At 37.5% G+C, this 13,495-nt stretch overlaps 1 protein-coding gene across 17 annotated transcripts in view; it reads left to right on the top strand.

Moving 5' to 3' along the window:
- The window catches only part of BTRC (beta-transducin repeat containing E3 ubiquitin protein ligase), a 187,150-nt gene that overhangs the window by 141,100 nt on the left and 32,555 nt on the right, over positions 1-13,495 (top strand). For all 17 annotated transcript variants that reach the window (XM_064269423.1, XM_064269425.1, XM_064269422.1 and 14 more), the window contains one exon: positions 12,889-13,120. In XM_064269423.1, the coding sequence (XP_064125493.1) occupies positions 12,889-13,120 (232 nt within the window). The remainder of the gene's footprint in view (positions 1-12,888; positions 13,121-13,495) is intronic.

The following is a 13,495-nucleotide window of genomic DNA, read 5'->3' as shown; positions in this document are numbered from 1 at the left end:
GGCCTTCAGCCATTGGCTCTATTGTAGCACATCACAGATGTTAAACAAAGGCAGTCTCACAGTTAAGCCCTACAAGACCCTTTTTTGACTTTCTCTTCCTGCCCCAAAATGTAGTTTGTATTTTGTGTGTGTGTGTGTGTAATATTTCTATACTAAGGGTAGTCAAGGGCAGGCACTGATGAGCAGCAATTTTGCTGTTCTTATACCTTGTATATACCTTGTCCGTTGTCCTTGGTACTGTCAGTTACTACCAGTTGCCATTGAGCTGATTCCAACTCATAGTGACCCTGTGTAGTGTCGGAGTAGAACTGTGCACCATCTCATTTTTAATGGCTGATTTTTCAAAAGTAGATTGCCGGAATTTTCTTCAAGGCACCTTTGGGTGGACTCGAACCTCCAGCCTTTTGGTTAGCAGCTGAGCATGTTAATCATTTGCACCACTGCATAAAATTCTTGCTGTAGTAGACCAAGGTACCAACTCTGTTGCAGTTAAGTGTTAAAATTCCAAGTAGACAGAAAGAAAAACTGTCATCAGGTTATTTCCTTCTCAGTTGTTTAGTTTAGGTATAGAAGGTGGAATATAAGACTAGTTAGAGTATTCTAGACTTAGTTATACATTTCCTAGTTTTTGTGTACCCGTTGTTTCAGAAAGGGTTAAGTGGTATAGTAAGTGGATGGTTTTCTGGCTTCAGGGGTTTTTGAAAAGAGATCTAGGAATTCTGCAGTTAATTGAATTCTTCAGGCATGGGCTCATAGTCATTGAAAAAATTGTAATCAGTGAAATGCTCTTGCTCTGCTCCCAGATATAGTTCATATAGTATATTAGAAGTCCAGAATTCTTATTTTTAAAAATAATATTATGCCTATTTATGCTGGTTGGACATTTTATATGATAAATGACATTTTAAAAGCTTTTGCACAATGTATTTGATCCCTTCTCCCTATGTTTTTCTTCTTTCCTCACTATCCCCCAAGTCTGCATCACTGGTGCTTTTTCCCATCTTGTGAGCAAAGTTTGAACAGTATGTAGAAAGTTAACTGCCTGGAGTCTTTTAAATATAAGTAACACGCAACCAGTAATAAGCTGTCGGTTGTTTTTTTGCTGCCTGCAAAGAAACATAAACACAGCGCTCATTTCTGGCAGGTTTTTACTGTCAGAGTTTCTCCTATTATATTTATCTTACAATTTGCCAGGGGGTGAAGTTATTAAGTTTTAGCAGCAGCCATCGATCAAGTTCACAAGTTAACACGATAAAGGCTCTGTGCCGCTCCGATCCGGGGAAATGATGATCCTCACTCGGTAATTAACTAAATGAGAAAGTTAAATCTTACTTGAGAGCTGGGAGAGATGAAAGAGAGGTGTTTGTCAGTTTCTCAGTGGAAATTAGAAGCAGTTTTCTGCAATTCCCTAAGCTGCTGCTCTGTCATATTTTACATAAGCACTGGGAAAACGTCTTGTAATTAGTGCTGTCATGGAGGATTTTTTTTTTTTTTTTGCTGAAGGATGTTGGAATAATTCATTAGATTATCAAGAAAGGCTTGTGTCCTGAAATGATTAGCACAGTGAAATTTAAACCATTAACGATAACAAGTTTAGAGCTTGCTGCAGTGCAGAGGCACCCGGGGTATGTCTGTGCCTATTTCAATCATTTCTTATAATTAAACATTATGTCCTCCCCCCCCCCCATTCACTAGGACTCATCCAAAAATCCTTTTAAGGTGGCACTGTCTACATCAGTGGGTTCACTAGCCTTGAAGGTGTGTGTAGTTAGTAGCTATAATAATGCAGCAGTAAATTAAACTGCTGTGAGTTTCTCGGTTTAGAACAAAAGAACCTATCACCCGGGAAGCTATAAAGTTGCATGAGCGAGCCCACTAAAGAAACAAGAGACTCAGTTTTGAAACCTAAAAAATGTTAGATAACTGTCCTGTCCCTTTGACTACTTCAAAAATCAGGGTATAATTAAAATGTCTTTGTTTCGATTTTGGTGAATTTTACATATGGTTTTTCCTATAGTTAGTAAATAGAAAAAAATTAGCAAGTGTTCAGTCTTTAAATAATCATTTATACTGGGGCATTTGTGAGTTCATTTCTTAGTGACTTTTATTTAAAAGAATGGGAGTGATTTCAAGTTCCTTGTTGGTTATTAGAAATCAGTCAGATTCATAATGTGAACTTTCCTTCTGCTGACAAATCTGCCCCTTCCTGTCTTCCACATTCACTAATCAGATCTGACATATTTATGAGTTCACCTAATACGTAATCATATTTAGTAAAAGCTGTTAAAATATTAATGCAATAATCCCACTGAGAAATGTAATGTTTACTTGCATCAAAATGTATGTCCCATTCTATATGTGTAGCCACCATTTTCCTTTCAGTTGCCCCATATCCCTGCCACCCAAAGTAAAAAGATAATGGATGACTTCTTTGGTCACTGAAAGCTAGAACTTTTTAATAAGAATGAATATTGGAATGTTAAAAGTTATGATCCCGCTTTTGAGTACTCATTACCTTTTATTCTGCATGTTCAATTTATGACAAAATTATTTAAATTTCTCTTGAAATAAACCCTTGTAAAGGATGCTCATAAATGGGCTCTGTCCCATTTAGATTCTTAATTTCTTTTCTACCCCCTCTCCTTGGAAGTTCTAGAGCTGTTCTAATCTCTCTGCCAGCACTGTCCCCATCCGTAGGTGTGTTTACTTATCACTCTCTTTCAATTCTAATCAAAGTGTGGACAATCCCATTTCCTCTTAATTCAACCAAGACAATGTGGACTTTTTAGAAAGACATTTGTACAAAGAAATCAAGGGAAAACAATGTTAAAAAAGCTTCAGAAATCAATGTTTTTGGATTCATGTTTAACTAAAGCCTGGCAACAGTCTATAGAGTATGCTATAGACCATTACAGTCCCGCTGTTTTTGTTAACAGCAGCTGTGTTTGGAGAAAGCCACTTCTTCCTACTCCCTTAAGATGAAACAAACACACAAACAAAAAAAACTTCGCCCTCTCCCCTTAAAACTCTTGAGAGTTTTACCACACAGTTCTACTGGCCACAGGAACAAGAACCCTGGTTCCTTCCCCATCCAGGTTAATATAGCAGACTAAATATTGAAAAAATAAATCATTACACACAAATAAATATGTATTATAACCCAGACATAGCATTCTCAACAGGCCTTTTTCTCTTTCTTCTCTTGGGAGGGTAAAATATCTTTCTTCTAAGCATTTTCTGAATCTACCTCTTCTAATCCTAGTCATGATCACCTCTTGCCTGTATCATTTAATCAGCCTTCTAATTAATTAGTCTTCCTTCCTCTGCCTTTGTGAGTTGTTCCTTCCCCACAACCCCTGCCACCACCACTGCCTTCCATTATTCATTTGGCAGCTAGTGTAAATATTTCTAAAGCATCAATAAGATGTTGTCATCCTCCACTACTTCAAAACCTCCAGGGGCTCTGGAATTAAATCCAAACTCCTTACTTTGGCCAACACGGCCTTCTGTGACCCAGCCTCAGACCACCTCTCTAACCTCATTTCCCACCACTTTCCCCCTCCTCACTCTGTCCCGACCACACCGGCCTTCTTTCTGTCTTTAACTTGAACCCACCTTTTTCCTCCTTATTCACATCTCAGCTCAATGTCACCTTCTTCAGAGTCATTTCCTGACACCCCCCCTAGTTAAAGTAGGCTACACTCTTCACATCCTATTATGTTATTTAGTTTTCTTCACAGTACTTATTGTTTCCTAAAATTAACGTATTTGTTTATCTGTCCTCCCTTCAGTCCTCCCCAGAGAAGATAAACTCCTTGAAAGCAGAAGCTTTGCGTGCCTGTTCACCAGATTCCCAAGCACCTAGAAAAGTGCCCAGCACGGAGTAGTCACTCAATAATGATTGTTGGGTGACTGATAACTCCGAAGTTCCTCCTTAGTCAAGATTCTTGCCCTGGCTCTCCTGCAAACCCACTTCCGTCCAGTAGATGAGTAAGACAGAGTAGATCTGCCTCATAGGGTTTCCAAAGCTGTAAATCTTTACAGAAGTAGACTGCCACGTCTTTCTCCTGCAGAGCAGTTGGTGGGTTTGAACCACTGACCTTTCAGTTAGCAGCCGAGGCTTTAACCACTGCACCACCAGGGCTCCTTACCCCCAACACAACTCCCATTTTATTCTTAAATTTCATACCATACCATAGTTTTCGACACCCAAGCCTTTCCTCAAAGCCTTTTTCAGGGCCAAGTAGAATACTTAAATTTAATGTCTTTTATCATTTGCATCTGTTTATTGGTAAATACTGTTTTCATCTAGTTCTTGCACCATTTCCAAACAGTGTCTTGTATCTGGAACATTTTATTTTTTCAGCTTATTACATCCTTCCTAGCGGTTAAAGCAGAGTTTGCATGCAAACTAGAAACATTTGTCATTTCACCATCGAGTTTAGGCAATCCATGCTATATCTTCCAACCTAGTTAGCAAAATCAGCAGTGGTGATGGATAGGCCAGTTGATGTCTGCAAGGGTATATTTTTCCCTCCTGGCCCGGGCTGCAGCTTCAAAGAAATGCATGGTAATGTTGAAAATGGTACATGTAATATGTTTTCAGGTTGAAAATATGTTAGCCCATAGCCTGTGAGGACTAACGTGGAAGACAGTTAAGTAAAAAATTTAACTCCTTTCATTTTGTGTGCTTGTCACCTGACAGTTTATTTTTTCTTTTTCTTTCTTTCTTCTGGAGACAACTGTTTATTGTGAACAGAAAAGTAAAAGATGTGCAGGGGTGGCAGAAAGTTAGTATTGCCATTAAACTGAGGCTGTTTGTCAGCTTTCCTGGACATTTAAACACTAGTAGTTGAGTCATCAGGCTTTTGTTGGGCAAGCCAAATCAATCCTATTGCCACTAGTAACCATTACGCTGTCTCCCATACTCTCTAATATACAACCTTTTGATTTTTTAATAATTGAGCTTTTTCACTGTGCCCTTGTGGATTTTCAGAGGTCCTCAAATTGAAATTTGGGGATTTTATTTTAACTGTAGACCAAAGCTTTTTGCTTTCTTTCCTTTAGACATCTGTAGAAAAATCTGTATGGGAGAATGATACAGGGGAGAGACTTGATAACAAAGACCTTTACCTCCAGAGCTCTCTACAAACATACTGCCTTAGTTACAATTAAATTAATATTACAGTGGCATTTATCCTTAGAAATACTCTAAGGAGTTTTTTGTTTTTTTTTTTTAATCAACTTTAGTACGACATAATTTATGTTCAATTAAATATGGCCATTTTAAGTATGTGTATACCCGTGTAACCACAGCAGTCAAAAGATATAGAACATTTTCGTTGTCCCGGCAAGTTTCCTTTTGCCCTTGCTCAGTCAGTCCCACTCCCACATCCAGCCCCAGGCAACCACTGATCTGTTTTCTGTCACTATAGATTGGATTTGTCTTTCCTAGAGTTTCATGTGAGTTGAATCATAAAGTATGTACACTTTTGTGCCTAGCTTCTTTCATGTTTTTTGAGATTCATCCTTGTCATTGCATGTAGCTGTAGTTTGTTCCTTCTACTGCTGAGTGCTTTTCCACTGTATGGATGTATTACAGTTTATCAGTTCATCTCTTGATGGGCATTTGGATTGTTTTAGAGTTTGGCTGTCATGAATAAAGCAACTATAAACATTCATATACAAGTCTTTTTGTGGACATTTATTTTCATTACTTTAAGGTAAATACCTAGGAATGGAATTGCTGGCGGCATAGTGGTTAAGAGCTTGGCTGCTAACCAAAAGGTTGACAGTGCAAATCCACCACAGCTCCCTAGAAACTAATCTGCAGGGCAGTTCTCCTCTGTCCTATAGGGTCCCTATGAGTTGACTTGACAGCAATGGGCTTGGATTTTTTTTTTTTATATTAAGTATTTGTTGGCTTTATATGTTGTTGTTGCTAGTTGTAGTTAAGTCGATTCCAACTGTCAAACTTTTTCAGAGTGGTTGTACCATTAGACATTACCACCAGCAATGTTTGAGAGATCCAGTTGTTCCTCATACTTGCCATAGCAAGGTCAGTCTTTATGATTTTAGGTGTGTAGTAGCATCTCATTGTGGTTTTAATTTGTGTTTCCTTAATGACTAATGATGTTGAACATCTTATTTGCTTATTGGCCATTCATGTATCTTTTTTTGTGAAGTGTCTATTCAGATTTTTTGCCCATTAAAAAAAAGGGTTATTTGTCTTCTTATTATTGAGCACTAAGAGTTTTTTATTCTGGATACAAGTCCTTTGTCACATATCTATATTGCAAATATTTTCTGCCAGTCTGTAGTTTGCCTTTTTATTTTCTTAAGTGTTTTCTTTGAAAACCAGAGTTTTAACTTTACTAAATTTATAATTTTTTCTTTTCTTAAAAAAAAAAAAAAATGCCTGTGCTTTTGTGTCCCATCTATGAAATGTCTGCATCTCCTGAGGGCACCAAGATTTTCTGTTTTCTTCTGAAGTTTTTTTTTTTTTTAGACTATTATTTAGAGCAGTTTTAGGTTTACAGAAAACTCGAGCAGAAAAGATAGATTTCCTGTATACCCTCTACACACACACACACACACACACACACAATTTCCCTTATTAGCATCTTGCATTAGTGTCAATGTAGTCAATATTGATACATTATTATTAACTAAAGTATATAGTTTGCATTAGTGTTGACTCTGTGTTGTACAGTTACATGGGTTTTGACAAATACATAATGTCATGTATCCACCATTACAGTATCATAAAGAATAGTTTCACTGCCGTAAATATCCCATGTGGTCTATCTATTCATTTCTTCCTCCCTTTCCTATCCCCACCCACAGCCACTGGCAACCACTGCTCTTTTTACTGTTTTGCCTTTTACAAAATGTCAGATAGTTGGAATCGTATAGTATGTAGCCTTATCAGACTAGCTTCTTTCACTTAGCAGTGTGCATTTAAGTTGCCTCCATATCTTTTTGTAGCTTGATGGCACATTTCTTTTTATCGCTGAATAATATTCCACTGTATGAATGTACCACAGCTTGTCTATTCACCTATTGAAGGATACGTTGGTTGCTTCCAATTGTTTGGCAGTTATGAATAATGCTGCTGTAAATATTCATATGCAGGTTTTTGTGTGGCTATAGATTTTCAGTTCTTTTAGGTAAATACCTAGGAGCAGGATTGCTGGATTGTTTGGCAAGACTTTTTAGCTTTGTTGAACTCCGAAGTTGTGGTTCATCTTGGCTGTACCATTTTATATCCCCATCAGCAATGAATGACTGTTCCTGTTTCTCCACATCCTAGGGTTGTGTTTTGGATTTTAGCCATTCTGGTACAAAATATTAAGGTTGGAGCTTCAAGTCCACCCAGAGATGCCCTAGAAGAAAGGCCCAGTGATCTACTTCCAAAAAATCAGCCATTGAAAACCCTATGGAACACAGTTCTACTCTGACACATGAGGCCACTATGAATAGGAACTGACTCATAGGCAATTGATATTGATATCAATTGCTAGTTGCAGTTAAGTTGATGCCAACTGTCAAACTTTTTCAAAGTGGTTTTACCATTAGACATTAACTGTCAGCAATGTATGAGAGACCCGGTTGTTCCTCATATAATAATGGGTTTGGTATCTTGTATATTTTGGATAAAAGTCCCTTATCTGATATATGTTGCCTTTATTCCTTTGTCAAAAATCAGTTATATTTGTGCGAATCTATTCCTGGGCTCTTTAATCTGTTCCACTCATCTATTTGCTTATTCCTTTGTGAATACCCTACTATCTTGATCACTGTAGCTTTATAGTAAGTCTTGAAGTTGGATCATGTCAGTTTTCCAACTTTGTTGTTGTTTTTCAGTAATGTGTTGGTTGTTCTGGGTCTTTTGCCTTTCCATATAAATTTTAGATTTAGTTTGTATATATCCACAAAGTAACTTGCTGGGATTTTTATTGGGAAGAGCCGACATCTTAAAAATATTGAATCTTCCCTATCCATGCTTAGGAAATATCTCTCTATTCTAGAAGTTTTATAGTTTTAGTTCTTATGTATAAATCCAGAACCACTTCAGGCTACTTTTTGTGTATAGTGTGAGGTAAGGAATAAGGTTCATGCTTTTCAAATGGATATCCAGTTGTTTCAACACCATTTGTTGAAAAGACTATCCTTTCCCCTCACCACTGAATTATCTTAGCACCTTTACAAAAATCAGCTGGTCAAATATGAGCCTGTTTCTGGACCCTGTTATGTTCCATTGCTCTACATGTTTGTCCTATGACAAAACTATACTGTATTGATTTAAAAAATTGCCATCCAGTCAATTCCAACTCATAGCGACCCTATAGCGACCCAGTAGGACAGAGTAGAACTGCCCCATAGAGTTTCCAAGGAGTGCCTGGTAGATTCACATTGCCTACCTTTTGGTTAGCAGCTGAACTCAGCCACTACACCACCAGAGTTTCCCTGTCTTGATTGTTCTTGCTTTATTTTTAAAGTTTTGGAATTTAGTAGTGTGAATCCCCATCCTTGTTTTTATTTTTCAAGATAGTTTTGGCTAAAATTTAGGTCCTTTGCTTTTCCATCTTAATTTTAGAATCAGCTTGTCAACATGTCTGCCAGGATTCTGATTGCAGTTGCCTCAATGCTATAAATCTGTTTGGAGAATGGACATCTTAACAATATTGAGTCAAATTCATGAACATCATGTATCTCTTATGAGGTGTTATTTAGATCTTCTTTAATTTCCCTCAGCAATGTTTTGTAGTTTTCAGTTTATAGATGTTACATGTTGGTTGTTAAATTTATTCCTAAGTGTTTCATGTTCTTTTTAGTGCTACTATAAATTGTATAGGCAGACTTAAACACACACACACACATATGTATAAACAAAATAATAAAAAACAAAATTAGTATAGTGGTTACCCTTAAAGGGGATAGTGACCTGAAAGGAGCACAAGGGGGCTTGTGAAGTTCGTGATGTTTTGTTTCTTGATCTGGATACTTGTTACATGGGTGTGTTCACCTTATGAAAATTCATCAAGCTGTATACATTTAAGATTATGCACTTTTATGTATATTGTATTTCAATGAAAATTAAAATAGAAAATATATATAATATATAGTGAGAAAGAAGGATATGTTTTCAAAAAAGGGGAAAGTCCAACTCTAACAATGTCATAAGTTTATTAAAATAGTATTGATAGTTATCACTTATTGAGTACTTGTACTATATGCCAGGTGGTGTGCTAATCACGGTTTCCATATTCTGTTTGCTCCATACAAAAATCCAATGAATAGGTCCTATTATTATTCCCATTTACAGATGAGGAAAACAGAGACTCAGAAAAATCAATCATTTATTCCATGTTACACAGCTGATAAATTGAAGAGCTAAAATTTTACTCTAGAGCCAAAGCTCTTAAAATAATATACTTCAGAGGGGTGGTGACTAAAATGCAGTACCAGCTAGAACAGTTGATAAATTCATGAACTTTCTGTCTATACTTCATTTCTAATAGTTCTTTGTTTTTAGGTCCCATTTGTAATTTGATCATAGAAAGCATAAGAAAGTCTTGACTGAATTTTAGCTTCTCCATTGGGATAACCAAACTTGTGAAATCCTTAGGCAGCTTTATCTATTAATAGTCTGATAGCCACTAATCAAAGCATGACACACACATACCCTTGATTATAGAAACATCTAGTTTGTTAAGTATAAACAGAATCATTTCATTAACTTGCTGATTGTTCTTCTCTGTTAGTGGTATTTCTGGTCTTATCTAGAAAACAGTACTCTGGATAGCACCCAACTCAGGTCCATTTCCCCCTTTTAAAAGACAAAGGGCCTATATATAAAACATGATAGAGTGAGAGGTTTTGGTTTGGGGCATGAGAAGTGGCATTTGGTGAAGCTTGTAAACCCACCTATTTGCTAGCTCTCTAAATCTTACTCCACATTTCATGACTTTTCTTTTTCTGAGATGCAAACAAATAGCCTACACAAAAGACGGCCCAGAAGTCCCCCAAGGCCTGTGTCCAACAAGGTTCTTATTAATCATTTTTAGTCTATATCATAGATAACAGTGGCATTTATGCTAGAAAATATCCAACTCTGCACACTGGAGCTTCATTCAGTGTAAATAGAATGGTTAATGCCATTCTTGAAAATGTACTTTCAGCTGTGAATCAGGAACCACTTGTAAAGAGGCCTGCATATAGAATTTGGCATTTAAAAATAAAGCAAGCCTATTTTTTTTATGCATTAATAGCAGAAATTGATTATCCAAATTTGGTACAGTTTTATGGTGTATCGCACATTCAGTATGTCTGGCAGGGATAAGCTCTCTAGTTACACAGGTCTCCCCACCAAATCAGAGTTGCCTCAGGCAAATACACCAAAGATCCATCAAATTTCTTTGAAAAATACCCAGTCATATCACTTTGTGGTTGTCCTCTAAAGAAAATCGTTCTGCAGAGTAGCAGAAGTCAGTTAATTTCCGAATCTTTTCCTAATATTCCTCAGCTTTGAACTTTGGTATCATCCTGGCTCTTCCTTTTTTTTTCTCATGTCCCGTAGCCAGTTTGTCAGTAAATTCAGTTGGCTCTGCCTTCAAAATATATACTGAATCCTGATTACTTTTTACCACCTCTCCAGCTATCATTATAGTCCAAGAGATTGTTATCCCTTCCATGGACTACTGAAGTAGTCTCTTAATTGATCTTATTATTTCCATTCATGCCCCCTACAGTCTATTCTCTGAACAACAGTGGTCCTTTGAAAAGGTAAGTCAGATAACATCACCCCCATGCTCCTAGGTGCTTCGCCACGTGGCCTCTAGCTGTGTAGCTTCTTATGCTCCAGGCCTCTCTCCCTAGCAGGCTAGCCTGAATTTCTTACATGGTGGCCCCAGGCTCCAAGAAGGAGTATGCAGAAGCTGGCCGGGTTCAGAAGTCCCAGAATGTCGCTTTATCCACATTCTGTTACAAGTCAAAGCCCACATTCAAAGGATAGGACATAAACTCCACCTCTTGATGAGAGGAGCAGCGTATGTGTACAGACAGGGCTGAAATTGTTTGAGGCTACCTTTGGAGATTAGCTGCCACCACCCAAGCGACCTAGATGACCTGGCTCTGACCAGTTCTCTAAGTACTTCTCCTTGCTTACTCTATTCCAGCCATACCTGGCCCTCTTGTTGTTCCTTGAACATGCCAGGCACATGCCACTTAGGACCTTTGCTCTTGAAATTCTCTTTGCATAGACCATTCTTCCCCAAAATAACCACTGAGGTCCATTTCCACCTTTCCTTCATTTGTTCCCTCATTTCTTTCATGTCTTACTTAAAATGTCATCTCTTTAGAGAAACCATCTCTGACCCCTCAGATACAAGTAACTGTCCAAAAACCAACCAAACCCGTTGCTGTCGAGTCGATTCCGACTCATAGTGACCCTATAGGACAGAGTGGAACTGCCCCATATGGTTTCCAAGGAGCACCTGGTGGATTCGAACCGCTGACCTTTTGGTTAGCAGCCGTAGCTTTTAACCGCTATGCTACCAGGGTTTCATAAGTAACTGTATCAGGGTTTTTTAATTTTGTTTTTGCTGTGTAACAACTTACCACAAACCTAATAGCTTAAAAACATCCATTTATTACTTCACAGTTCTGTACATAGAAGTCTGGCCCAACATGGCTGGGTTTTCTGCTCAGGGTATTGCAAGGCTGAAATCAAGGCTTACTTCTCATCTGAAGGCTCTTGGGGGAAAAAATCCTCTTCTCAGCTCATTCTTGTTGGCAGAATTCATTTCCTTGCAGTTGTAGGACGGAGGTCCCTGTTTCTTTGCAGGTCGTCAGCTGGGGGCTGCTCTCAGGTGACCACATTCCTTGCCACATGGCCTCCATTTTTTCTGCTGCCAGTCAGAGGAAACTGTCTGGCCTTTAAAGGGCTCATGTGATTAGGTCAGGCCCATCTGGGTAATCTCCCTAGCTTAAGGTCAGCTGATTTGGGAATATAATTACATCTGCAGAATCTCTCACAGCAGTATCTACATTAGTGTTTGTGACTAACAGAGAGAAGGTGTCTTGGGAGACCATCTTAGAATTTGGTCTACCACAACTATATACTCGTTTCCTATCCTCTTGCTTTATTTTTCTTCTTAGCACTATCTACATTTTGTTACCTATTTATGTTTTTAACTTACCTCCCTCACAAGATTATAAATTGTTCACTGTTGCATTCCTAGCACTTAGAACAGTGTTTGGCATGTTGTAAATGCTCAATAAATATTTATTGAATGAATCAATCAATAAAAAAGACTTTATAATACATAATTTTGATAACAGTAGAAACAGAATTTTTTTTTTTTTTTTGCAAGGAAAGGGGTGGATTGGGCAAGAGTGTTATTTAAGCTTTATTACCAAAGGCACCAAAGTCTCAAAATATTCACTGGCCTTTCTTTGCTTAGAGTATTTTTTATTTTACTATTTAAAAATGAATTGTGAGCAAGTAATTGTGTAATGTGCATTAACTAATATATATACAAGAAAAAAGAAAATTAGCTTTCTGGCTTGCTGGTAATAATAACTTAACATGCTTTCAGCTTTCGGTTTTCCTTTATATATCTCCAAATAATAAGAATTTCTTCCTGTGAACTTTTGGAAATGAACCGCTTAGTCTTCTGGCAGTATACCTAATTTACCAACCTAATTACGCTGTTTCTGTGGTTTTTCCATGTAACTGCTATTCACAAATATAGAATTACTAACAGAGTAACATAGTGGGCTCCATCGTATAGACAAAACAGCATGCCAGACCAGAAAATTATACATTTCCTTCATTTTCAATACTTACTGTTATATATTTCTTTTAATCCTTCCCTTCTACAGACAAAACTTGCCAATGGCACTTCCAGTATGATTGTGCCCAAGCAACGGAAACTCTCAGCAAGCTATGAGAAGGAAAAGGAACTGTGTGTCAAATATTTTGAACAGTGGTCAGAGTCCGATCAAGTAGAATTTGTGGAACATCTTATATCCCAAATGTGTCATTACCAACATGGGCATATAAACTCGTATCTTAAACCTATGTTGCAGAGGGATTTCATAACTGCTCTGCCAGGTATGTCTGTAGGTATTTGTAAACCATTAACTTTCCTGGAAGATTTCCTACAATGGATCTTCAGCTGTACGTCTCTCTTCTTAAACTTCTTTATCAGCTTGATTTTTACTAATTGAACCTATCGCACCATCGGGGTATAAATACAAAAAAAATCAAACTCTGGAAATAAAGACCCTTCTTTTTCTTTTTCTTCTCCCTGTCTCATGCCCATCTATTCACCCCTATTTTTACCCACAGATGGGCCCAAATAAAATATCTTTTGAGGCAATATCTTGGTGTAAGGCATGTCTTTTACAATGTATCTTAGTTTCAAGATACATCAACTGTATACTTAGATTTGAGTTTTTATGGGAATTTACCAAAGGGTTGAATAAG

This window comes from Loxodonta africana, chromosome 16 (genome assembly GCF_030014295.1).
Source record: "Loxodonta africana isolate mLoxAfr1 chromosome 16, mLoxAfr1.hap2, whole genome shotgun sequence".
In the NCBI taxonomy this organism is placed as follows: domain Eukaryota; kingdom Metazoa; phylum Chordata; class Mammalia; order Proboscidea; family Elephantidae; genus Loxodonta; species Loxodonta africana.
The sequence above is the reverse complement of the archived record's forward strand: the minus strand, read 5'-3'. Positions and strand labels throughout refer to the sequence as shown.